Source organism: Gavialis gangeticus, unplaced genomic scaffold (assembly GCF_001723915.1).
Source record: "Gavialis gangeticus isolate Ggan-Ray unplaced genomic scaffold, GavGan_comp1, whole genome shotgun sequence".
Lineage (NCBI taxonomy): Eukaryota > Metazoa > Chordata > Crocodylia > Gavialidae > Gavialis > Gavialis gangeticus.
Genome location: NW_017728992.1, coordinates 101,145,023 through 101,172,472, shown reverse-complemented (window position 1 = coordinate 101,172,472; position 27,450 = coordinate 101,145,023). Strand labels below are relative to the sequence as shown.

Here is a 27,450-nt window from a genome sequence, read left to right as displayed (position 1 = left end):
GACTCCTCCTGTGGGAGGAGTCAGTCATATGCCCATGCCCTGCCCCTGTCCCTCACTCCCAAGCCACAGCCCCACCAGCCCTGCTGCTGCTCCTCACTCCTGACCCACAGTACCCCACATTCTGCCAGGGTGTGCTGAGGTCCCCCTTCCCCAGGCTCCAAACCCCACATACATGCCCACAGCCCCCCACATCTTCACAAATTCCCTCCACACACACCCCAAACCCACCCCCAGCCATATAAAGTACCCACATAATTCTGCAAAATTTTGAGTTTTTACCTGTGTGATTAAAATTGCAACTGTGACTAATTTTTTTAATTGCACAACTAATCATGATCACATTTTTAAATAATTTGACAGCCCTATATTTATAGTTATTAACACAAGAAAAGTAATACAGTAGGAAGCAGGCATCTATAGCCCATACCTGTATTCATGTGAGTGTGTAAGTATGCATCAGAAATTTTATGGCAACAAGAGACTTCACCCATTCATTCTCAGAGTAAAATTTACCTCAGCACTGAGGGTCTGCCCCACTTACACCTTGAATTAACAACTTCACTCACATCATCTATCTATGAAGTCAAAGGGATTTTAGGGTATAAATACGAACAAAGACTGATCCAGCATCTTTCCCCAGATCTCAAAATAAACATGAGACGGCTCATAAGGGGAAAATGAAAGTTTCTCATTTGCAAAATAAAGAATGCCTTATTTGTAAGTTTTTACAAAACTGATAGTTTATAAGGATGCTCATCTGTACCCTGTAGGCCTCAATTTGTCTAGGGAATTCTGAGCAGAAAAAGAAAGCAAGCAAATGAATCTTCTCTATTTTGAAAACTCAGGAGCAGCAACTCCATAGAGGGAAACTGTGAACTTTCACCATGAAGAACCAGAGAGACTCTTACATGTTTGCAACAGTAAATTCTTTTTTAGTCAAGGCAAGAAGAGACAGGAGGTATAATCATGATGGTATGGCCACTCAGTGGTTAATTCAATGTTATACTTATTATCTATGCCCTTACCTTGACAGGTGGGAAAAGAATGGTAGCCAGGATGACAGTTGTCACATTGAGGACCACCCACTCCAAAACGGCAGAGACACTTCCCAGCAGAACTGCAGATTTCAGGAAGGACACCAGCTGAATTACACTCACACACTACAAACAAGAAGAGAACTTCAGGGGCAGTATCTGCACAATCACTCTTCTTCCCCCTTTCTGAAAACATGCCCAGATGCCTTATTTCCAATACAAAGAATCAGATTCTATCGCCCTTATTCAAATTACTCAGTAGTAGCTCTAGTGACTCAACACAACTATTGATGAAGGGAGAGACTAGGCTATCTGTATAAGCCTGGAGGGATCTGACCCAGAGTGATTACTACTTTAAATATCACTATCAAGGCACTACCACAGCATCCTCATTCTGTGATGGATTCCACCACCCATGCTGTTCACACTGAACAGTATTTTATGCTGGCCATAGTTCCACTATTTTCAGAGTAAGCAGTCATAGTTGGGGTTCAGAACTGCAGCTGGGAAGGACTAGGAAAATACATAAGAAGAATCTCTAGGACACAAGTGGACAGTAAAAGTATTTTAAAAGCCTAATAGCTTTCTGGCACTCATTGTCACAATACTTCAAAGGGAGGTTCTCAGGACAAATTAAGCCCAAAATTAAGGTTTTGTAAATTAACTTTTATGATTTACCAGAAAATCCCTTCTCAATACCTTTTTCTACCTTTGCCTTCTTATCAGTTTAGGCCTAGAGGATGCTTGTACACATGACAGTCGTCACAATGTATACATGACGAAAATGTCATTTCTGTAACTTAATGGCATTACACATGCACCAGTTTTGGGGGGTTTAGATGAGTTTGCATCATTGCAAACTAAACTACATGAGGATGTAGTTTAGTTTGCAATGCTGCAAATTTCAGTGATGCAACTGGCAGCTCACCCTCTGGCCATGGCAGAAGCAGGCAGGCTCCACAGGAAAAAGAAAAAAAAAGAAGGATCGGGCCCCTTGCCACTTCTGCCTTCAGCAGGCTCCCATAGCTGGCAGAACACCTGGGGCCATCTGGGAATGGGCTGGCTTGCCCCTGGGGCAGCACAGGAAGGCAGCAAGAGGGTGGCTGGGTGTGCTGGCAGCCAAAGAAAGAAGCAGGGATGGTGCATGGGGCTCTAGAAGCTCGGGCAGGCTTGGGGAAGTGTTGGATCTGGTGGACTACTAGCAGGCTGGGTGCTGCCCCAGCTCAGAGGCAGCACCAGACCTGACCCAAATCTCTCCCAACCCCATCCACTGGAAGACTGACAGGCGCTGTGCCTTAGGTGGGCCCATGGGCTTTCCAGCAGGCAGGCTCAAGAAAGACTTGGATTGGGCCAGGTGCTGCCTCTGAGCTGGAGCAGCACCCAGCCCGCTAGCAGCCCACCTGGGTGGCCCCGGGGGGCACCACCACTATGGAGGGAAGGACTGGGGCCCCCCTGCAGTTAAGGGGATGGGTGGCTTGCCAGCAGTTAGCCCCCTGGCCAGGGGGAGGCTCCAGCTCTCACCAAAAAAGAAAGCAAAACAAAACAAAGGATCAGGCCCCTCACTGTAACATGATGAAAATATTGAAATGGTGGGTTTCAATTAAAAACCCACTGTTTCAATTTAGGAGGCATAAAATAAAACCCTAAGGACTAAACCCAATCACAGGTACAAGTGCCCAGAGAAGCACTCTCTGCCAGTGGCTATATTAGTGCTCATTAGGAAGCTGGGGGACTGTGGCGTAGACACCCATACAGTCCAATGGGTTGCCAACTGGCTAGAGAGTCGCACCCAGAGGGTGGTAGTGGATGGGTCCTTCTTGACCTGAAAGGACGTGGGAAGTGGGGTCCCACAGGGCTCGGTCCTTGGGCCTGCTCTGTTCAATATCTTCATCAGTGATTTGGATGAGAGGGTGCAAAGCACCCTGTTCAAGTTTGCTGATGACACTAAGATGTTGGGGGAAGTGGGCACAATTGAGGGGAGCAACAGGCTACAGTTAGACCTAGATAGGTTACAAGGATGGGCGGAGGAGAACAGGATGGGGTTTAACACGGACAAGTGTAAGGTGATGCATCTGGGGAGGAACAATAGGCACCACACATACAGGCTGGGGAACTCCCCCCTTGTCAGCACAGAGGTGGAAAAGGATCTGGGAGTCATTATTGACTCCAAGATGAACATGAGTCGGCAATGTGGGGAGGCGGCTAGGAAGGCCAACTGCACCTTGTCGTGCATCCACAGATGCATCTCGAGCAGGTCCAAGGAGGTGATCCTCCCCCTCTATGCGGCACTGGTCAGGCCGCAGCTGGAGTACTGCGTCCAGTTCTGGGCGCCGCACTTTAAGAGGGATGTGGACAGCATCGAGAGGGTCCAGAGGAGGGCCACTCGTATGATCAAGGGACAGCAGGGTAGGTCCTATGAGGAAAGGTTGCGGGACCTGAACCTGTTCAGCCTTCAAAAGAGAAGGCTGAGGGGGGATCTTGTGGCCTGTTATAAACTGGTTAGGGGGGATCAGCAGGCGCTGGGGGAGTCCCTGTTCCCCCGAGCGCCGCAAGGAGTGACCAGGAACAATGGTCACAAGCTGGCGGAGGGAAGGTTTAAGTTGGACATCAGGAGGCGCTACTTCACGGTCAGGGCGGCTAGAGTCTGGAACCAGCTTCCAAGTGAGGTGGTGCAGGCTCCCACCCTGGGGGTTTTTAAGAGGAGGTTGGATGACCACCTTACTGGGGTCATTTGACCCCAGTGCTCTTCCTGCCATGGCAGGGGGTCGGACTAGATGATCTGCTCAGGTCCCTTCCGACCCTAGAAACTATGAAACTATATCCAGACTGCGGGGTTCCTCAAATTCAAATGCCCCCAAATTCTCTGACCCACAAGACATGTTTGACACCCCTGGTCTAGGCAGATTCACTGATGAAGGCCCCAACCTTGCCAAAACAGCCTAATCACTCTACACAGATAAGGGTATATGCTTGTGAATGCAGATGCAACTTCTTATTTACTGAAAGAGAATACTGTCGCTTACTCTGACAGACAGGGTAATGAAAATACCCCACTGCACACGTGTCACAGGAAAATCCCTGAAATCCAGCCCGGCATCTGCACTGTCCAGTCTTTTCATTACAGTCACCATCCAAAACTCCTGAGCCATAGCACTGGCAAGCTACACAGAACATTTAAGAGAGAGAAATGACAGTGTTACAGTACTGCAGTTCACATTACACTTGGATATAATATGTTGCCATTTGTATGGAATTTGGGCAGCAAACATAAAAGAAATGATGGAGCTTACGTTGACACTGAGGGCCAAAAAATCCTGGTTTGCAGCCACCTTCAAACATAAAAGGAAAAACAAAAAGTTAAATGCATTCAGTGATACACATGAAGATCCTTATATGTATGTGCAGTAAAACTGATCAGGAGTCACTTCTAGTTAAAACGAACTCTTCCTTTTTAATCAGCATATTTAACTACATGCCACTCGTACATAAGTTCCATTTTAATAACTGTGTACACTCATGCATTTCTGTGACAAACTCTTTTATAATCCTTATTGTCAGGAATACAAACTTGCAGCTATTACAAGTATGCATCTAAAGTCATTCTTCTCAGTCAGATCAAAAAGAAACTTGCCATGAATGAACAAGTCTATGCGTGAATACAGCAGGATTTAGTAGTTTATCTAAGTTTTAAGAAAAACAATTAGGAATTGGAAACATGTAAATGGATTTATGTTTAATCATATGCGAAAGATGTAATGCTTTTCGAAGAGACAAGACCTTTTCTACATGCAAACAAACTGAAGCTCAGTCAATGTTGGTAAATATAAGGAAAAAAATACCTTTTCTAGTATTTTGCAAAGATCAGAATTTTAAAATTACTAGCAGCAAAATGCAGTGTAAATACTTATACACATGAGCCCATTTAAGATAATTTCTCAGTTCTAAAATGTGAAAATCTATACTGAAAAATAAAAAAATTACTTCAGTTAGGTCTTGACCAGTGAAGTTACTGAGAGTTTTTCCATGGATTTCAATGGGTTTTGCATGAGACCTTTAAATGAGAAATATATAATCTTATAAAATCTTAAAATAAAAAATACATAGCTCTTACAAAAGTCTGTATTGCTAAGGGTATGACATAATATTTTACAGTTCAATAAGCAGAGACGAGGTGGCCTTAAGTAAAGAGATTACTACTGGTGAGCAGCTGACAAACTGTATATTTATCAGAAAATTGTGATAGGTCTGTTCATGAAGGCACCAAGCAAGAAGGTCCCCTTCTTTTGCAGGTGTTTTCCTGAGGTTTTCTAGATTTCTTTTTACCCATATTTCATTCTGAATGTACTCTATCAAATTTTTAAATGCAAACATGAATGTGTGTTGAATGTCTGGTAAGAAGAAAAATACTGAGAAAGATGCTATTGCAATAGAACTAAAATTGCAACATTATACTCTACTGTACTGAACAAACATTTCTTATACATCAATAAAGAGAAATAACTTGCCTATTATATGTCCAGCCAAAGGATCTTCTGGAATTGGAGTAGTAAAAGTATAAATAGGAATTCCTTATAAACAAAAAGGCAAATAGGAATACTGGTTAACAAAATTAATGGATGATTTATTTCACGTAAAATCATTCCAAAAACCCACCTGTTTTTAATAAAAATACTATATCATCTTTAGAAGACTCCAGAAACCATGTTCAGTTTTGATTTTTGTTTTCTATGAAGTGATAACAAGGAACCAGCAATAAAATGAAACAGTCCTTCTGTCCCCTATCCAAGTCCAAACGTAGGGTCTGATTGTTCCCTCTCAGAAAAAAGCCTCAGAAGGCCAAAAGTCAGCTGCAAATTCAGTAAGTTTACCTTGCTGACCCCCCTTCTGTAGACAGATTTCTAATGTTGCTGTCTAGGAAAAAAACAAAACTCTAGGCTTCAGTGTTGCAGCTTTGTTTGTTGCCACTAATTCTATTTCCTGTGCCTATGCCTTTATCTCTTCCTCGTTCTTGAAGTAAAGATGCTTGCAGTGACTCCTGGGCAGATTTCCATTTGGAAATATTTGAGGTTAGGAATGCGGGATATGCCCCCAGGAAGATTCACCTCCACCAGCTGATTGTGGGCCTCACTTGAAGCTCACTCAAAGTCACCTATGAATTTCAGTGTCCCAGGATCAGGATCCATCTAAGCGGCCTGTCTTTGAAAGTCAAGAAATATGGCACCTTTAGTTTAGCATAATTGGAGTGTTGCTGCCACATTGATGGGACAAGAAAGGTACAAGAGGAGATCATTTTCTGTGGCATCTTTTATTGGATCAACTATATAGTTGGAAAAGCTGTTGAAAAAAAACTTTCAGACATCTAGTTCTATTCCTCAGATCTAAGAGGTACTTTCTTTGACCTGACATTGGGTACTTGATGCCCAAAACCTTGTCCAACACATCTCCTGATGTTCAACTAGTAATGTTTGGAAAGGTTAAGTTACACTTTATTGGGAGGTTTTACTGCAGAAGATGAACTCATCACCATTCAATTTTTGACGATTGCTTCTTATTCTGCACATAAAAAAGACCAATTTCTCACTGTTTCACTTCAGTTTTGTAGCAGAATAACTCCACAGATTTTAATTGTTTTACACTGGTGTAAAACTGGAATACTACTGCAGTGAATCAGAACCGAAGTCCCAAATCCCAGGCAAAAGTTTTCTTATCAACTAACAGAAACACAATTCTCTTTTGTTTGAATCTGTTCCTAATACCATTGCTTTTATGCAATGAATATGCATTTTTGGCATTCTATGTTTTGTGAATTCATATTTTGCATGTTCTTGGGGAAAAAACCCATGCTATTTTGAGATGCCCTACAATATTTCAACTTTTATAACTGCTCATATTAGCTTATTGTTTTAATAACTGATAGATCTAGACATAACTTAATTACAATTTTGAATAAAAACATAATTAGCTGCATTTTTATCATTCCATTTTTGTTTCTATTGATTTATACAAAGCACCTTTTGCATTATGTTTCATTAGCAATGCTGTAACCACTCCTTCAAATAATTAATGAATGTATCTATAACACCAAACAACCCAACATATTTAAGTTCTTTCTTAAATATGTGTCTTTCTAATCTTTCACTGTAAGGCAATTAATTTCAGTCTCTCCTGAAAGTCAACAAATAAGGGTTATTTTGGATCAAGGTAAATAGGGAAAAATTCCAAAGCTGAGAGGCCCTCAAGGACAATGTCTGGCTAGTAGCCCCCTTTCTCTCAGTCACATTCCACAGGTGAGAAGTCATATGAGTTTAAAGTGTTATAATCTTCATTTTACAGTTGGGAAAACTGAGCCAAACTTAAATAAGTTGCCCACAGCTTTAGGATTAGAATTCATGACTTCTTAACTTACAAACAAACCGTCTATCCATTTTTTAAATACATTTCAAACTCTGAGATTTGAATCTAAGTTTCCCTTCTCTTTTTAACCTCTCTGTAAAACGGAGATGATGATAATTAATACCTATCTATTTGCTTACTTGTTAACCCCCCACCTCCAATCACACACAAAGACCCCAGCACTGGGCACCACAATTTGCACATCTATATGTGAGAACATGCATGCCCCATGTCTGGAGCCCCACACCCTCCCCACTGCATGCCTAACACTGCCTAGGCCAGAAGTGCCAGCCACTGCCATGCCAGGCCAAGCCAGGTCTCTGCAACTGGTGAAGGGAGGAGGGAGAACTAAATCTGGGACAAGATGCCACTCCTATTGCTGCATTCATGGGGCAAGCTGATTCTCTGCTGTTGGCAGTCCTGAACCAGCCCCAGTGCAGTGCCTGAGTTGGGACCAACAATCAGCAGATTTTCAGTCCCAGGCTCTGTACCACACTGGAATCTTGTACTTGTATTACCACCATAGAGAAGCTTGACCAGAGCTAAACATATGTTACTTAACACCAGTTGGAGATATCCTCCAATGAAAAGTTGTAACTTTGCTATGATATTTAGGCACTTAACGTGTTTTATTGCTTGAGCATTTGGGGCATTGGTATAAACAGAGAAATGCGTGTCAGCGCTGAGAAAATGGCAGTGGATCGCTTTTGAACTAAAATACATTGAAGGTGCAGGACAATGCATATTAACTTCTTGTTCAGATGCACATTAAAATGACAGGAACCTTGTCAAAGATAGGAGTGTCTCACTTACGGACACACAATGGGAAACCGTAGTATCCTTCAGCACACTGTTCACAGCTCTCTCCCCGATAATTTTGTTTACAATGACAGTGACCAGATCCTTCCTCACAGCCAGTTGAATATTCTGGATTACAACTGCAAGCTAAGTCAATAACATCAGTTAAACACTTTCTTGAAATTATTTATTTTTTGGTAAAGCAATATAACATTGTTAATACAGGAATTTCAATGGCACTTGCACGTGTCTCATTATTTAAATAAATATTAGAATTGAGCAATTACATATTACTTCACACCTTGAAAGTGCTACATAAATATTTTATAACAGCCATGAAAAGTAGCCAAGCATTATTAAGACTTACAGATAACTTAATTCACAGCAGCTAAGCCTTCCCTAACTACTTCAAAATTATGGCTCTTTGGAAGCCACTACTTCCTCTCCATATGGGTTGCAACCTTCATCTATCTGCCTCTGTCTGAAGCAATTAACCTTTGTAGGGCCCCGGATTCTGGCAGAAGGACACATTCTCCTATGTGTGAAAAAGTGCAAGTACATTGCTCCTACCCTCTGTCAGCTCTGCTGGCTTTCCAATCACTCCAAGACAAAATTATCCTAGCTGTTCTAAAACCATCCATGGGTGTGCTTCAGCTAACATTACAGACTGTCTTTACCTTTCTCCCACTTCTTGTGTTTACATAGTGGCAGACACTTCTGCCATCTGCTACAAACTTACTCGCAATTCAGTTCTCCTCTGCTTAGTTCCGCTTTCTCAGCATTTACTTAATATACTAAATACCTTAGGCTTTGTATAAACATTTTCTAAAGCATCTAAACTACATAAAAAGTCAATTTGACTTGGCACCTAAATTAATTGAGAACTTTGGAAATTTTTTCCCAAAAAAGACCCAGTCCTTGCCCTGATTAAGGCAGAAAACCCCACAGTGATATAATATCAATGAAGACTTACATATGCAGCCATTAGGGGCTTCTACTGGGATGCCATAAGGACGATAGTAACCCTCTGCACATTTCTCACAGTTAATACCAGCTGTGTTATGCTGTACAGAATGCAGGAAGAGAAAAATATTGAAATGAGGAAGAAAATAAGCAGGAAAATATATAAGCCAAGAAGGGACTAAAAGTGGATTTTTTAAGTTCTTCCTAAACCCCACAACAGTCATGATCAGCCTGAGAAAAAGCCTCCCAAAAATGGTTTTGTTAACTGTCCAAATTCTGGATATCTTTATGAACCAAGATAGTGTCAGATAAACAAGATCAAAGTTAACTTTACAACAGAAAAGGCTAGTTGGCCAAAATGTTAATTTAAATCAGGGAAAAAGATACCATTTTTAACCATGATTAGCACTGGATGTTTAGTTAACTCCTTTTTAAAGTCCTTTCTTATCGTTACATAGCTCAGACAATTGCACCATGGGGGCTTTTTCCATATAGAATACTGAAAGGTGTATTTTTGTGAATACAGTATTCTAATAAAAATAGAAGTTTCAAATTAAATCAAAATGTGATCAGGTTAGAAGAAATGAAATAACACAAAAATATGCCTTTCTACAAGTCAGAGACAGCCTTTTAAATGTTTAAATATCTTCTATGAACACAGAAAATGTCACAACTTCTGAATTACAACAGATTTCCTGTGTTAGAAGACAAAATCCCTTACAGACTTTTTTTTTGCTTCTAAAGCAATGTACTGGGTAAAGTAACAAGCTGAGATGGAAAGTACAGTTCTCCCTTTTTAACTAACTCTGTAATATACTGTCTGACAAAGATATACAGAACAGAATATATAGGGCTTTGTTATCAGATGAAAGAAACAATATCTATCCTTGTGTCATCCTTCAGTTTCTATTAGTTCTTCATTCAGGCATACACTTCCAGCACTTTTTCCATGACACACATGGAAAAAGCAAAGGAAAATCCATGAGCCTAATCTATGAAAAACATGCTATAATTAGATTTCATGCTTTATTCATTAAACCCACTTTAATTTCCACAAAATCAAATTACAGACAACCAACATCAGCTCCACTGTCGAGCCTCATAGATTTAGGTCAATTTTGCTCTTTTATATCCTGAAAGAAATTAGAAAATATGTTCTTTCATTAATAAATAACTAATAGGAAGCACCAATATGACAAATCTTACAGTATTGGGAAAACAAAGCTCCTCATAGCGCATATTCAGTGGAAAACAAAGAGCTTTTCTTCTCTTTTAGTAATAATTTTGCTTGCTCCTAACTGACTTTTGTACAATATCCAACTTTAACTTAGCAATAAGATTAAAAGTGTATATATCGGGGCGGGCAATTATTTGGGCTGGAAGGCCACTTAATGAGTTTTGCTGAGGTGTTGAGGGGAGATGGCAGTTGATCCTATCTGCCACAGGGAGCCTGAGGAGGGAGGACTGCGCCCTGCACCACTCTGCTCTGCCACAGCTGGAGCCAGGCCAGGCTGTGCAACACAGACCCCACCTGCTTTTTGTTGGTGCTCTCAAGTCCCAGCACCATTACCACCAGCAGTCAGGCCTGCACAAGATGGGACACAATGTGGGGTACCAAGCAGCCATCCCAACCGCACACCATGATGACCTGCTGCGCCACAATGGGAAAGTCAGGAGCTGCTGCCCCAGGCCGAGCCCCCTCAACTCCACAGCCAGCACAGACTTACCTCCCAGAGGAGCCACAGCAGCAGCAGCTCATTGTGGTGGGCAGGCAGGACAGCTACTCAGCACGCCGCATCACACCTTGTCCTGTGCAGACCCAACTGCCGGCAGCCACAATTTCAGGACCGCACAGCCACAGCACCAACAGAAAGCCAGGCAGGGCTGAGGATGGGATGGAGGGGGGTGCAGAATCTGTGCGCTGCACTACCCAGCCCTGACTGCAGCAGAGCGGAGTGGCAAGGGGTGGACCTCTTTCTCTTCAGGCTCTAAGACGTAGCCAGAGGCCCAGACAGGATCAATTCTAGGCCAGATACAGCTTGTAGGCTGTATTTTACCCACCCTGGGATATATTTTATATAGCTGTATTGAACATTTCCTCTTCTTGTCATTATTTGTTGGCAGCAAAGATAAATATTTAATTAATAATGTGATAATGTATCAACAATAATATAAGTATTTCATGAAAATCAGGGTAGGATGACAATTGTTTTCCCTGCGTGTCAAACTGCTCAGCTGATTGTCAGCGTGTGTATCAGATAATAACAAAGAGAAGACTGTCTTCCAAATCAATCTGAACTGTTTAAGATACGCTTGTATCTTCCCCAAGAATAACTGAGCAGATAGAAGAAAAAGCTATCTAAGATACCAGAAATCCGTCTCCTTTCCTCACTGATTAACATTCAGTAGTAGCCTTTGCAGTGGAGGGCTATTAACTCCAGGTTTGTATCACCTGTCAGTTCAGCCTAGCCCAAGGCTCTGCATTAAGAATAAGCTGTGTACTCAGGTGTAGACTGACTCCCTGTGGTGAGCAGTTGTTACACGCACGCACACACATGCGCGTGAGCACGCACAGAGTCCAATTGAGCATGGGAGCCAGCAAGGTAACCTCAAGGCTTTTGATTTACTTAAGGATATGATTGGCCTGAGTTGGCCTGTCAGTAAGAGGCTCATGTTCCCCCTTTATTAAATGGGAGAAAGGGCAGAGCTCATTATAGATCATTTTCTTGACTCTGTGCTCAATTTAGTTGTTAAATTGATTGCTATATTGCAGTCTGAGCACCTGAAGTTGTAATGTGTAAATTACCAAGCAATGTCCAGTTGTCTTGAATGAGGGACATAATGAGGAAACAGACCCTGGTGAGAATCTTAGGCAGTCACTAACTAAAAATCAGAAATAATACTCCCCACCTGCCCTGACCAGGGGAATGCCTGCCTCTATGGAGCATAATCTGTATGGACAACTCTCCAAGAACATGGGAGATGCAGGTTTGAGTCTGCTCAGCGTAATTAGGAACTAAAACCTACATCTTTCTTTCTGTACGAGAGTTCTCTTACTCAGCTACAAGGCAAATGGAGAGCACTACCATCAGTATTCAGGAGTGAATTGGAGATGCTGCCTCCCTTCTTGATGCTCTAGATCCTGAGAAATGGCTGGGGTGCTGACTGTGGTGCCCTGAGACAAATGCCTAAACTTTGAGAAAACAAAAAAAAGCAGAAGTTTGCCCCATCCTATTATCGACTCAACACTCTGCTCAACATTACAACACTCTGGATTACCTTATTGGGAGTGCCTTGATCTCCCAATTCACTGGATAGGGAGCCTAGGTGCACAATCCTGTCAATACAGATCTCTTGTCTATAGAAGGTGCCTATCTTTTACATGCTGTGACACTTAAGTGAAGGTGTCTATAAGGTCAATTTGGCCCCCAGTTCAGAAAAGGCCCTTGTGAATACCCAGCCTGCACTGACAAACCACAGAATTTGCTATAATCTAAAGCCTGCCTTTGAAAGACAAGCTTGCCTTTAAAACCCTAAAATATTGCAAATCTGCTACTCCAGTGCAAAAAACCTTGCCAACAGTCAGCCTCACCCAGGGTGGAAAAGCCATGTTTCACCCCTGAGACTGCATTTTTTGGCTTAGGTCCTGCTTGCAGCAGCAACAAAACCAAAGATCCATGCCACTAGACAACACCTTATTATAGGAGCTATCTACATATTGAACACACTTCTTGCCACCCCTGCTTTGGGTTTCAATCCTACAACGCAAGCACCTGACTCCAAAATCATCCACACTGTACCATACTATCCTTTCCATGAACTTATCAATCTCCATATTGACATGATTTAAGTTCTCCTTGCTCTCAGTACTTAGTTTAGAAATCCACTCTAGATTTGCATTCCTCTGAAGGTTAGAAACTGTTTTCTAAGCCCCAGTCTCACTTTAATCATGTCTAATTTATTCCCCCTTGATCTTATCCTTGGTGGAATTCATGGCAACTGTCTCATTTATCTTTTAAAGAAATGCAGGTGTTAAAGTAAAGGGGATCTGTAGCTCCCTCCTCAAACAAATGGAGAGTGAGAGCTCCCTCTCTCCAGTGCTTAGCCCGAGGGGGAAGTGCTTCCCCTCAACTCCCTTTCCTCCTGGACTTGTGCAGTGTCAGCTCTCCTCCTTCTTTCAAATGGCTTTAATTATTGGAGCAAAACGACTGTAGTGGTGGGATCCTTCTAAAAGCAGGATCGTCATAACTGTGTGATTGCTTTTTAGGCCTCCAACAACATGAGTTACTTTTATTGACTCTTCTTTACTGTCTTGAGCATGACCAATTATTTGACTGTAATGATCCTGCAAAAAGATCACCCTTGGAATAGTAATTCTTCTATGCCCACCATCCTATTTCCCTTCATTTATACTGGTGAAAGCCCCTTTTTACCTGGCAGTTAATGCAGACCCCTCCACCTTCATACTGCCCATAAATGTTTAAGCTTCCTTTATGTCGATCAACATCAGGATCATAGTAACAATCAGTGGCATGTCCGTAACAGCTGCAAGCTGGGAAAGTAATATAACACATCAGCTTTTATTATATTGATGTAATACCTTATTTTATATATACTAAAAAGCATGATCAAACTTAGATATAAGGATATTTTCAGATCACAGGTTCTTTCACACCAGGACCAACATGAGAGTCTCTAAATACTTGGTCCCTTGTCCTACCAGGCTACCATGCTCATCAGAGGGAGACAACAGATGACCAGTAGTCCCCGTCTCAAAACTATGTATTTGTGAGTTAAATCTATAACATAGAGCCTACAAAAATGTAGAACAGGGCTGCTTAATCTATTCAGGCCTCTGGGCCAGACGAGTGATGTGGGGCTGGTCCACAGGCTGAATCTAGCATGGGGTTGGCATGTGGAGTTGGTCTGAGGATGCAAACTGGCACATCAGCCCAGCCACGTGTGCCCCGATATACCCGCATGATGATCTGACCCTGTTTGCCCAGATCTGGTTGTACACTGGCCTGACCTAATGCACCCAGGTTCAGCCATGGAGCAACCCCACACACTGGCCCAACAGTGTGCTGGTGTGATCAGGGTATACAGGGCCATGTCATCTGGCCCATGGGGTGCCCCATGGGTCCAGAAAATGGTATCAGGGGAGCATAATTAATGCTACCACTGCTCCCTTGCTTCCAAATTTCCAGATCCCTGGGGAGTCCCACAAGCTAGATGACACAGCTGCATGGGCTGGAACTGATCTATGGGCTACAGGTTGAGCACCACTGATTTAGAAAACAAGTACTTATGGATAAGCTGAACACAAGAACCAAGGCTTACAATGAGCAACTCCCACAGTTCTAACAGCAATGATATAGCACACACGGTTTTACTCTTACCTAGGATATGTTCTTTACATGGAAATGTTTAATCAAAGAGACTATCATATTGACTAGCATTGTGAGTTCATTCTACTCCTGCTGACGACAAACATTGTGACTTCAGCTGAAGGATTTATGTGATAATGTAACAAAAGATGCAATTATTCCAGAAATGAGTGAAGTACCTGTAGGAACTTTCCTCTGTACTGGTTTAAAATCTCAGCTGTAATGCATCATATTCAGGTGCCTGGCAGGTTGTTGGTTTTCTCTCTCTCTCTCTCTCTCTCTCTCTTTGTTTGACTCAAAAAGCAACGGAGTTGCATTTGCTCCTACCAGTCTTGAATATATACTAACTCTAGAAATAGTGTGTACTATTATCTTTTTGACTGAAGTTGCTGTTCATCTAGCAAAGAGCATGATACCAGAAGAGAAGAGCAGGAGACAATATCTCATGGACTATGAGAGTAAATGTGCTGCCTCTGTATGCCACAAACGTCGGCCTAATACACACTATCATGAGCAGCAAGAATTATTCACTTGTTTAAAAGATTCTGAGGCAGAATATGATCTGCTGTAGCCTTGTGTAAACATCTGCCTTTGTAACCTGAACAGCATTACAGAGCTGGTTATTGAAGTTGGTAGGTTTAACAGCCTTTTATTACTTTCCCTTTGGCAAAGTCTATGACATTCTAATTCCCACGACAGGACAAAAAATTCTGGCCCTATTTGCCAGAGATGCAAAGTATTGAATAGTTCCTGAAAATATTTTGGCTAAGGGGTGATGGACCTATTCAGGAGAGAATTGTATATTCTGTAATTGTCTCCTTTGGATCTGTTACAGCAGTAAAACTTAATGGGAACATTATCCTATCATCACATCCTAAACTGACCATCAAGCAGAATATCAACTAACACTAATCTCTTATCTCCATTTTCTCCATTCATCTAAAGCAGTGGTATCTAACCTTTTGCCTCCGCAGGCCAGATCAGTGATATTGTACCAGTCCATGGGCCAGATCCAACATGCTCTGGTTTGGACCTGCACAGACTGATTTGGCCAAATACCACCCTGATTCGGACCCAGGCTGCCCCAATCCAGCCACATGCTACCCTGATATGGACCCCCTACTTCCCAATCCAGACCTGTGCCACTGGGTCCAGCTGCATGCTACCTGATCTGAAATTGTGTTAGCAGATCGAGCCATGTACTGCCCCAGTCCACACCTGTGTTGCCCCAATCTGGTCACGTGCTACTCTGATTCGGACCCACAACTCCCAATCCAGACCTGTGCCGGCCTGACCTAGACCTGTGCTGCCAGATCCAGCTGCATGCTGCCTGACCCAGATCTCTGTCACCCCAATCCAGCTGTGTATGGCCCTGATCTGGCCCCATGCTGCCCCAATCCAGACCTGTGCCACTGGATCCTGCTATGTGCTACCCAATCCAGACCCCAGTCACCCACTCCAGCTGCCCCCCTCCCCAATCTGTACCTATGCTGCCCGATTCAGCCACGTACCATTCTAATCTGGATCTGTGTCACCTGATCCAGCCATGCACTACATCCAATCTGATCCATGTACCATCCAATCTGGTCCTCTGCCAGCCTGATCTGACAAGCAGGGTCATGTTATCTGACCCATGGAGTTCCCTAAAGGTCTGGAAATTTGGCAGCATGGGAGCAGCAATTAACACTGCAATTGCTTACTCTACTACCAAATTTCCAGACCCTTGGGAAGCCCCGTGGGCCAGGTGACACTGCTCCATGGTTCAGATCTGGCCTGCAGGTCAGAGGTTGAGTACCCCGATTTAAAGATTTGTCCTCTTCTTCCTTCGCTTTGAAAACAGCCATAACTGTGACTTTAGTCTGAGCAGATACTTACTACAACAGGAAAAAGATATAACAAACCAAAGGCCAGCCTCCACTTTTGCCTTAGTCAAGTTCCTATTCTTCACCCCTTATTAGCCTACCTAGATCCATTTGGTTATTTTTTCACTGAAGAGAATGACCAGAAAAAAATTGTTTTAAATAATTCAAAAAGACGGTCTCTTTTCTACTTACATATGAGTGGAGTTAGGTGACCTGCTTACATACAGATAATTCAGTTCTCCATGCAAAGCTACTTGGAGAATTACAGAGGTTCAGTTTCATACGTGGGAAAATGCCTCCCTTTCTCTTAGCCAAGAAATGTCAGTCATAGAGGCAGAGATTCCTTGCAAAGAAGCCTAGAAACCAAAGCTAAGGACACAATAGCTTCCACAAGCTCCTTTTTTTGGCTAGAAAAAAGCCATGAATTATCCTAGTGGAAAATATCTAAAACCCCTAGGTATTTCAACTTATGCATACCTGGAAAAAGGGGACCATCATCATCTTCCTGAGTTATTTAAAATAAAGTTTTTCTCATCATCCTCTTCACTGAAAATATCCAATGTCTCCAGGACTTTATACAGTGAATGACAATGAAGCCTCCCTTATGAAATGTTGTTATCTGCTTGTCTAAGCAAAGAAAGTGATACACTGAACCATCCTCCATATCCTAACGTTCCTCCAGCTCCTTGAACCTTAAGGGTCTCTAGAGCCAGAAGCTTTTCCTTTAGATACTATGAAACCTGGCTGAGGACCCATGGGCCATATCTTTGAAGGGCTGACAGAAACCACAGCCTCAGTTTGAGAGCTCAAAAACTTACGGCTTATACCTTTTTTTTTTGAGTTTTGTCAAGACACTGAAAACAAGATTCAGGTGCAAGAGGCCATGACACAAAGAACTGCCAAAATGAAAGAGATGTCATTGGCTGTGCTGTTCTCAAAAAGGCTGGAGATGAACAAGGAAAAAAAATGGGGATGGAGCAGAACAAATGGCATATAGATAAGAGGAGGTTTGGTTGTTGTTAAGCCACCTAACTAACAAAGTGAGAGGAAACAGACACAGAAATAAATATTTTCTATTACCTAGAATCCAAAAGTCTCACTGCTATTAATGTCCCAAAACATCTAGGACCCATAGCCCATCAGTGTGTACCTGTGAGAATGGTGAAGTTACCTGCTTTGATTCATTTTAACAATCAAGTGAATAAACGAAACTTTGTGCTCCCTAATACAATTTTAGGAGCTTTCAACTACATGCTTTAAAGTACAATACTGGGGAGCCATGAAATAACCTGAGGGCTATGGAATGTACCCACAGTCTCCTATAGACCCAGACATTTTCAATACAAGTGTCAAGAGTTTCTACAAAGGGACATAGAGTTTTTGTGAAACGCTGAAAGGGTGCACTAATCTCCCACTACAGACTGGAAATGAAAGCTGTCTGCACCTGGGGAATACTATCCTCAGTTAATAACTTAAAACATGCATAAGCTTTCAGGCAGTAAGAGTCCCCTTTTCTGATGTAGTTAGATGCTAAACACATTTTGGCTTGGAATCTTGTGAATCATAATTTATTCACTAATTCTTTTAAAGGACTGACATTATTTATGATCCTCAATTATTTCTCTCTCTTTAAAGAATGGAATTCAAATATTGTTCATTAACTGAGTCCCAACATGCCCAGCTCTCATCAGAAGTTTTTATCAGTTTTTTTGGTTTGTCTTTCTTGCTGTAGCAATCTTGGCAGGCCATCTCTGAACTCTGATTAAAATGACACCTCAATACAGCCTTTCTATAGCTTGCTTTGATTATATAAATGTACATCCACCTGACTTTTGAACAGGGGTGCCTAAATTACAGGATTTGCAGTCACAACACCTGTCTTTGGGCCTGCCAAAGTGATATGGGAGAAGAGGATCTTTTATGTTTGCTCAAAATAGAGAAATACACAAAGGGCAGAATTCTATTTCTCATGTGTGCACCTTAATGGCAGTTTCCTAACTGCTCCTAACTGCATCAGTGAAATTTTTGGCATTTATGGACAGATGGAAATTATATTACTCCTGCACTTTGTACATGTAAGCATGCATCCATAAATTGAGTGTGCACTGTAGGCTATGCACTGGCCAGGCAGGTGTGCAGCTACATAAAATAATGCAGCTAAGCTTAGTGGTTAGGGCCCTTGCTCAGGAAGCAGGAGACCTGGGATCCAGGTCCTCCTCACTCAGGGGATGCAAGTATGTGCTTCTCTGACTTTCCAGCATACTGCTCTAACCACCACACTGCAGTTTAGGCATTTTCCAGCTCTCCATTTGAAGCTGGCCCACTAGGCAGACAAGAAAAATACAGAGGCTAGAAACAACAGTGCAAACTAAAAAATATGTGGCTCAGCAGGATGGCTGCTGCCCAGGGCCCCTAGGTTTTAGCTTGGACACTTGCTTCCAGTGGGGTGGAAACTTCTGCACTAGTCTCCATCCATTTTATTCAGTGACTATTAAATATAAGGGGCAGTCACTCAGGTTCAAAAGGATTGTTGGAGAAGAGTCTGGATAATGCCTAATCTGTGGTGGTTAGCACATTATGGTAAGAAGTCAGAGAGACAGCTTCAAATACCTTCTTAATGAAGAATGCAATAATGTCTTATGTACCCTAGAGGAGGTACGCCAGAGTTCTGTCAGGGAAAATCTGTTTTAAATTGTGGAGAAAAGCCTCACAATTGAGGTTGTCTTGAGGTGCACTAACTGATCATACTCCCTGGTCCACAAGTTTGATTGTTGACTGGCTACATGACCCATCTTGTAGACCAGGTGCATTAGAAGGAAATCTCTCTTTTGGGAAAGGGGTACGCTTTCTTATTTTGAGACTCTCCCCATAAGATTCCTGGATCTTCAATGTACTCACTTAGAACAATACTACAGTCATGGAAATGCCTTCGTGGAGGATTGAAGAGTTGTTCTCTTCAAAGCAGCACCAGCCACCCTTTCTGACAACCTGTTCTCTTATGTAAGGTCCTGGTGCAGCCTTCCTGCCTCCGTAAGTTCTGTTGTGCTTCTAAGGGGCATGATCAGCTGGGTCCTCACTTCCTGCCTTTCAGATGTTTCATTCTTTTGGAAGAAAATCAAGAGCCAGGACATCTCCTCATTTGGATGCTAATGGGTTTGTATTTCTGCCACAGAGTCTTACAGCAAGAAAACTGTACCAATGTTAATGATAGTATTTGCACTCTTTGACCAAAATTTTATTTCCCTTTGTGCACCTAATTTATATTATTCTAGCTGCATACTGGGCATTTTTTACACTTACTCTTGCAATGGAAATGTGTAAGTATGCATTAAGCATGTACAGCAGGTTATGCACTACCTAGGCACATGCATGTGTACTGAAGTATAAGTCAGGGGAGAGAGGGGAGAACCTTCCTGTGTTTTAGCCCCAGTAGCTGAGTGATTAGGAGAGGGGCAGGCAAAATACGGCCTGTGGGCTCAATCCGGCCCACCACGTGATTTCATCTGGCCCACTGGCGCCCACCAATTAATTGTACCCTGCCTAGCCTGCACACTTTACTCCCACCCTCTTACATAGGAGGACCCCAGCCCTGGCCAGCATGCACAGCTTCATCTGCAGTACCATAAAAGCCTCAGGAATACAAGGGTCTGTATTATATTCCAGATTCCCAAAGGAAAAAGAACCCTAATGTCCTGCAGTGGCTCAAGTAATAATTATTGTCATTGTTTAACAAGGCCAAGAGGACAATACAAAAAATATTTCAGTGCACCATTCAGTCTATACTATTAGACTGGAAGAATGCTCACAGTAAATAAAACAGGTGTTAAACTTGTAGCATGTTTGCTATAATGCATGAACACACTTGCACTGTAGATAAGTTCCATTTATACATTAAATTCTTCTGGGATTGTGGCTTTTAAAGCAGCACCTTTTTACGCTACTCACGTTCACATTCATTTGTGTTGTCAGCTGCTGCAGGTTGCCACTGTTTCTGATTATATCCCGGGCAGCAGCGATTGCACGTTTCCCCACATGTGTTGTGCTGGCATTGACACTGAAACCTGGAGAGTAAATAAATTCTCAGTTAAACAAAACAAGACGTAAACTACATTTTTCTTCTTTTATCACAATCCAAAATTTACACCTAATGTGAAATATGTCAGGACCTGAATTCCATGGGTAAAGAGGTCAATATGTAACACCAAATTCTTCCACAACTTTTCTAGCATACTTCACAGTAGATTACCTCACCCAAATGAATTTGAACCTATGAGCACAAATTATATAAAAAGATCTTTTTTAACTTAGAATTAATAAAGATTGAATTTAAAAATTTGATACTTCAAAAGACAATAATTGAAAAAAAATCTTAATTTAGGTCACAGTCCAAGGCTCAAATTCAAAGTTCTATAGCAGTGGTTTTCAAGCTTCTTATAATCACAAAACCCTTTCACATAATTTCATTTGCTGCAGAACCCCTACCACTGGCTCTGTGGGCCATGTAACCTGATGTGGAGCCAGGTGACCCAGCCTGTTCCACTACTGCATTAATCTCTTTGTGAAACCCCTGATGACCTATCACAGACCATCAGGGTTCTGCGTAACACAACCTGAAAACCACTGTTTATAGTACGTCCCAATATATGTCACTGTTAAACTCTGCACTGAAAAGTTTCCATTATTTTTAACTACTTTTTATAAGAGCTCTGTAGTATATCTAAGATCATTGCTTCACCATATTTCTCATAAAATAATGCAAAAAGGAATATTGAGAATCAGAAATAATTAAAAAGTACAGCAACAGACAACAATCTACCAAAAGAAAAATATTTTGTGCTTATTTTGATTAATTAAATAACTTTCCTAAAAGGTTCACTTACAAATTGCAAATACTCATGATTACATCTCACTACCTAGATCTCACTACAGTGGATAGTCTTTCTGAAGTTACTACAGTACATGCTTGAAGAACAGAGCCCTAACACTGTGAGGACTTGACTCATAGTTGCTCTGACCCTGGTGTGACTTTTTACATCAGTTCAAACTGGGCGCGTCTACATGTTCATTAATGAGCTGTAATTACGGCAGTAATTGGTGTTACTGCTCATTAACACAGATTAATGGGGGGGGTTTTGTGAATCTACTGTGCATTAAACTAAAGCTACTGCACATTAGCCCATTAGTATATGCTTTGCCCACTGCACTAATGTGCAGTAGAATTAGTCTTCCGTACATTAAGCATCTCATGTAGACATAACTAGTGAGTATAACATACTAGAGAACGCTGAACTGCATTAATTGCATCCGCATTTTTCAGTTATGCAGAGAAAACCTATTGACTGTAAGCTGTATTATGTAACTGTTACTGCTGCACACTCCTACAGCAATACCTGTACAGCCTTTTCATTCATGGTTAAATTTGCAATGATTTAGCTCGTGGAATTGCTGTAAGAGTATGCAGAGGTAATAGTTACAGGGTGACAGTTGATGTCCCATAGTGGTAACTTCTCCATTCCTTTTGAGGGGTTAAAAAGTTACTTCTGTCCATGCCCAGAGATTGCATTTTCATAGTTTCATAGTTTCTAGGGTCGGAAGGGACCTGAGCAGATCATCTAGTCCGACCCCCTGCCATGGCAGGAAGAGCACTGGGGTCAAATGACCCCAGTAAGGTGGTCATCCAACCTCCTCTTAAAAACCCCCAGGGTGGGAGCCTGCACCACCTCACTTGGAAGCTGGTTCCAGACTCTAGCCGCCCTGACCGTGAAGTAGCGCCTCCTGATGTCCAACTTAAACCTTCCCTCCGCCAGCTTGTGACCATTGTTCCTGGTCACTCCTTGCGGCGCTCGGGGGAACAGGGACTCCCCCAGCGCCTGCTGATCCCCCCTAACCAGTTTATAACAGACCACAAGATCCCCCCTCAGCCTTCTCTTCTGAAGGCTGAACAGGTTCAGGTCCCGCAACCTTTCCTCATAGGACCTACCCTGCTGTCCCTTGATCATTTTAAAGTGTTTTGATAACATAAGGCAATTTAAAGAGGTATTTTTTCAAGCTGTCACAAATAGCAAGTCTTCCTAATTAAAAAGGAGTGAGAACTTTTAGAGAATGTTAAGTAATGGAAAGAAACTGGACTTCAGAAACAACATGTGACCATGTGCCGTAGATAGGAGTGTAGATGTTAGGCACTTCCCTGTATTATTATTCTGATTTGGTAATATTTTCACCCATTTTGCACTCATTTTTTACTAGTTAAATTATCTGTACAAGACAAAATAATCACTGAAAGGGTCCTACCTTCTTATTCCTTCTTTATAAAAATACATACAAAAATATCCAACACTTGATCATGGAGTTTTGTTGAACATGGCTTGGTCCTGTCAAAATGCTTGATTAATAGGAGGAGCAGTGTTATAAACATGGTAACAGTATGCTTTAGCAGCACTGTAGCAAGGGCAGTGCCAGTGGTACACTGACACCCATTATCTTCACATAAGACAGTACCAAATCAAATGGAAGTAATGTTACATAGTAGGGGTGTGCAAAGTGGGCTGTATTTGATTCAGATTCGTATTCGGCCCGATTTGGGGGACAGTGATTCGATTCGCCGATTCAGATCACTCTCCTGATTTGATTTGGCCAAATCCGAATCTAAAGATTCAATTCTGATTCAGAGAATCAGTGATTTGGGTATAGACACAACTTTATATGTTTTTTCTACATACCTCAAGGTACCAGGCACAGCTCATGAATGCTGAGATGGTGGGGCGGATGGAGCATCCCACAGGAGCGTGGGGGTCTCCCCCTGCATGCTCAGGAATGGATGACCCTCCCCACACAGCAACTGGTTGGTGATCAGCCATGGGGGGACCCTGGGTGCCCCCCCAGACCCAGGAGGCACCAGTCACCGAGCTAGGGTGTGGAGGGTCTCCCGTGCGCTCTAGGGTGGACCTGAAAATGGACCAGAAGTGCTTCTGGTCCACTTCCAGGCCCGCCACTGAGTGCATTGGGGACCACCCCACACACACATACACTCCCATGGGACACTCCATCCACCCCAGCATCTCAGCATTCACAAACTGCCTGGTACCTTGAGGTTTGTAGGAAAAAAAACATATAAAGCTGTGTCTGTGTCCGAATCAACGAGTCTCTCTGAATCTCTCCGAATCAATTTGGAGGCTTCTGATTTGATTCAGAGAGATTAATGGGTCTCCTCGTTTGATTCAGATTCATAGATTTGGCACCGAATTGGGCCAAATCTCTTTTGAATCAAATCAGTGACTGAAGCGTCACACATCCCTATTACATAGTAGCACCTAGGGGGGGCACTCTGCATAACTAGGCACCAAAGTGCCTCGCTATGGCTCTGTGCTTTAGACCAGTAAGGGCCACCCTTTTTGGCAGGAATGCCACAACTTGAGCTCTGCCTCCTCTGCAAGTGCCGTTCTAATCCCTGTCTCTTTATCAATCTGCTGCTCTGATTTCTGCTCCCTCCTTGATCTATCACTGTACTGCCTGCTCCCTCCCCAATCTGCCATGTGATAAACAGAGGTTGCCCATGCCACTTGTGGCACAGGTTCCCCAGGTCAGCCACCCCTGCTTTGAAGAACCTGGTTCCAGAAGCATTTTCCTGGGACAGACAGGCTCCCAGGGGGTAAAATCTAACTTTGGGGGAAAGAGACATTTTTGAGGATCAAAAAGTATCATGGGGCAAGGAATCTTTCCTGTAGTACTATTTGTGAGTATAGAATACTTGGTGTTGCTAAACCTCTTTTATTCAAGTTAATCCACAGGAAACATACATTTGTAAAGAAAACTAGATAAGGATAATTTACTAAGCCTGTCTTTATTGTCAAATCTTTTAATTCCCCCCAAAATAGCTTCTCTCTAAAGTGTCCTAATCACTCAAATCTATGATAATAATGAAGACACTTCTCAAACATCTAGATGTATTTCCAAATGATTGCAAAAAAGTATTTGTAATTGTTTTTTGCTTGCTCAGGAATACACTGAGAATATGGTACAGATGGACGTGCTTTTCTTTGATATTATAATCAGTAATTCAGTTAAGAGGTTATATCATCACTCTAACTATAAGGATAATAGGACACCGAGCATTCTTTTCTGATTGGTACCTTTCAAGGTACTGGAATGTCTTTGATTTCAGCTCTACTGCTGTTAAACTGGAGTAACTCTATTGTCTTTGGTTGTTTGATGCTTATCTCAACCAGGTTTAATGTAACCAAAAACTTTCCCTCATTCTCATGGAAAAAAAAGGTAATTTATTGTCCTATTTAAATGCAATACAACTTAATATATCATCAAATGCATTATCAAGCTTTCACTTTAAAAATAACATGAAGAAAAGTGTGTAAGAGATCAGCATTTCACTATAATCCAAAATGTTACTTTGAAAATGCCAGTGAAAGAAGTATGCTGTTCAGATTACTTACTGATACAAGTTTTCAACATTTTTCGCATCGCATACTTCAGCATGACCATAGCAAACACATCGTCCACCCACACTGATGTCTTTTATGCTGTAGTAATACTATGAAACAAAAATGAGAAGTATATATGCATGTATGATGGGCATTATAATAACAGCAGAAAGATACTATTGTCTCATTAAAGTTTGATTATCAGACTATTAAACACATGTATTCACACAGGTCCCAATTCAGTTAGCCAAAGGTCAAAATCCTGTTGACATCTGTGTTGAAGGAGCAGATCCATCAGACTGAAACCAAACCAATTATTACTTGGGTAAGTATTATCCACTAACCAGGAACAACACACAGGGGTACTTCATTTTTCCCCATGTTGCCCTGCTCATGCATCTTGAAGTAGGTCTGCACTGCAATATAAAAGTGCAACTATAGCCTCTGTAGACTTACATGAGTTAGTTTTTAACTAGTTAATGCAAGCCCTGATAGTGGAATAGCAGCAGAGGCATGATGTTTACCCAGAGCCCCAAGCAGCCTTGTGGAGCTTGCAGTGAAGCCTGTACTATAACAGCTCCACTGCTATCAGCTAGTTCAAAGCTAGGTCAGGTGTATCTCAGTGAGCAACATTTGTGCTTGGGAATGGCCAAGCTACTAATTCAATCTCCATTCCCATTTCTATGATGACCTTTCTGACAAGCTAACAAGGGTACCAGTTGTAATGATGACATGATTATGACCTCAAGCAATCAAACTGAGACTCCCCAGCTGACTTACCATAACTTCTGACATGACCTAGATTTGAACTAATGACCTAGAGTGAGAAAACTTCATACTTTATCACCACACCTTGCAACCATCCCTATCTACCGCAGATAAAATTTAATCATTTGGCGTGACTCACTGACTATTTATAGTAACCTGTGTGTATGTTTAAGAAACTTAAGAGTAGTTTCCCCACCCCAGTCATGCTCTGCTTGGTAGATGAGAGTGCTGAAGAAAGCCAATTGCAAATTTGTGTCCCTCAAATACTTGGCTCCTGGCCAAGTTGGAGAGGCAGTTCTACCTTACGTCAATGGAAGGTCAGGCATATCAGAGTTTTCCTCCACCAGGCCCGCTCCCTTTGCCCACACCACCCACAGAATATCCATTCCCTCTCCAGACAGGAGGGGAATTGGTTACACAGTGCTTCCCTGCAGAGGAAGACTTCTCTGCTGGCCATCGCCAGCTGTTTTAAGACTACTTTGCATTGTGTGGGTGGGATAAATTGACCTTAGCAGACTGGAGAATCTGGTCCATATTATTTTTTAACTTTTTGGACTGGCTCTTTTTGGACATATGCATTCATGTCTAATTGTGCTGACTGTTTATTATCATTCTCCACATTTAAAATGTATGCTTTGGTTGTCTTTGCCACAGTTAAAAATGGTTACTGCCCCCTTCTCCAACAGTATGTGACATTGTGTTAACGCCATAGTAAGTGAATGTATTTACTTCTAGGTTTTTCCAGAAGGCCATTTGGAGGATTAAACTGTATTAATTTGGAGGATTAACTGTATAGGACTGTGCTATGTCCAACTGTAAAAATTCAGAAACATCATTGCCTATAGTAAAGATAATTCCCAACTTTATGAAATCAACTCATAAATTGAAGAAGCATGGCCATTACTTGGATAGAGGAGAAAGCTGAGTGTAAAGCAAGCTTCTGCTGTGACTGTGGTAGGTCAGGAAAGTGGGGCTATGCTGACCACTGGAAACTGGGGGAGGAGGTGACAGAAGTCGGGGAGTGAAGTCTTACCTGCTCCTAGATCTCCACATACATGACAGAAGGTAGTCACTAACATGACAGAAGGTAGTCACTACTGCTGTAACAGCATACGCTCCATCAGCAGCAGCCCCATGGTGCAGAATCTTTAGGACCTGCCTATGGTGCCGTCTGCTCCTCCTAGGCCCAAGATATGATATTGGGTACAGGGCTGTGTCTGCACTAGCAAAGGTTTACTAAGGTGGGGAGCAGGGGGAAGCATTATTTCACTCTTCCCACTTATCCGGGTAATGTGGGGCCTCTGCAGAACATGCTTGGAAATCTGGTGGTCTCACCAGATGACAAAGCTAACCTATTTAACAATTTTTTTGCCTCCATTTTTATGAGCAGGGACCAGGTCATCCCCCCACTGGGATCCCTGATGGTCCCAGGGGAGGCAAAGCCAGGCCCAGGGTCAGAGAGGACCTAGTCAGGGAACTTCTGGTGGGGCTGGACATGTTCAAATCAGCAGGTCCTGATGCTCTTTGCCCCAGAGTCCTGAGGGAATTAGGAAAGTCATAGTGGGACCCCTGGTACAGCTTCATGAGCACTCATGGTGCTCTGGCGAGGTGCCAGAGGACTGGAAAAAGGCCAGTGTGGTCCCCATTTTCAAAAAAGGGAGGAAGGAGGACCCAGGAAATTATAGGCCTGTTAGTCTTACCGTGGTCCTGGGGAAGCTCTTTGAGAAAATTGTCCAGGTGCACATATGCAAGGGGCAAGCAGGGGAGGTTATGCTTAAAGGCAACCAACATGGGTTCATTAGAGGCAGGT

At 42.4% G+C, this 27,450-nt stretch overlaps 1 protein-coding gene across 1 annotated transcript in view; it reads right to left on the bottom strand.

Moving 5' to 3' along the window:
* Positions 1 to 27,450, bottom strand: part of LAMA3 (laminin subunit alpha 3) — a gene marked incomplete at its 5' end in the record, with an annotated part of 261,166 nt that overhangs the window by 165,888 nt on the left and 67,828 nt on the right. Inside the window, 9 exons of the mRNA XM_019526339.1 lie at positions 1,026 to 1,160; positions 4,058 to 4,195; positions 4,325 to 4,363; positions 5,540 to 5,602; positions 8,241 to 8,372; positions 9,199 to 9,289; positions 13,622 to 13,740; positions 20,383 to 20,498; positions 24,885 to 24,982. Coding sequence (XP_019381884.1) covers positions 1,026 to 1,160; positions 4,058 to 4,195; positions 4,325 to 4,363; positions 5,540 to 5,602; positions 8,241 to 8,372; positions 9,199 to 9,289; positions 13,622 to 13,740; positions 20,383 to 20,498; positions 24,885 to 24,982 — 931 coding nt within the window. The remainder of the gene's footprint in view (positions 1 to 1,025; positions 1,161 to 4,057; positions 4,196 to 4,324; positions 4,364 to 5,539; positions 5,603 to 8,240; positions 8,373 to 9,198; positions 9,290 to 13,621; positions 13,741 to 20,382; positions 20,499 to 24,884; positions 24,983 to 27,450) is intronic.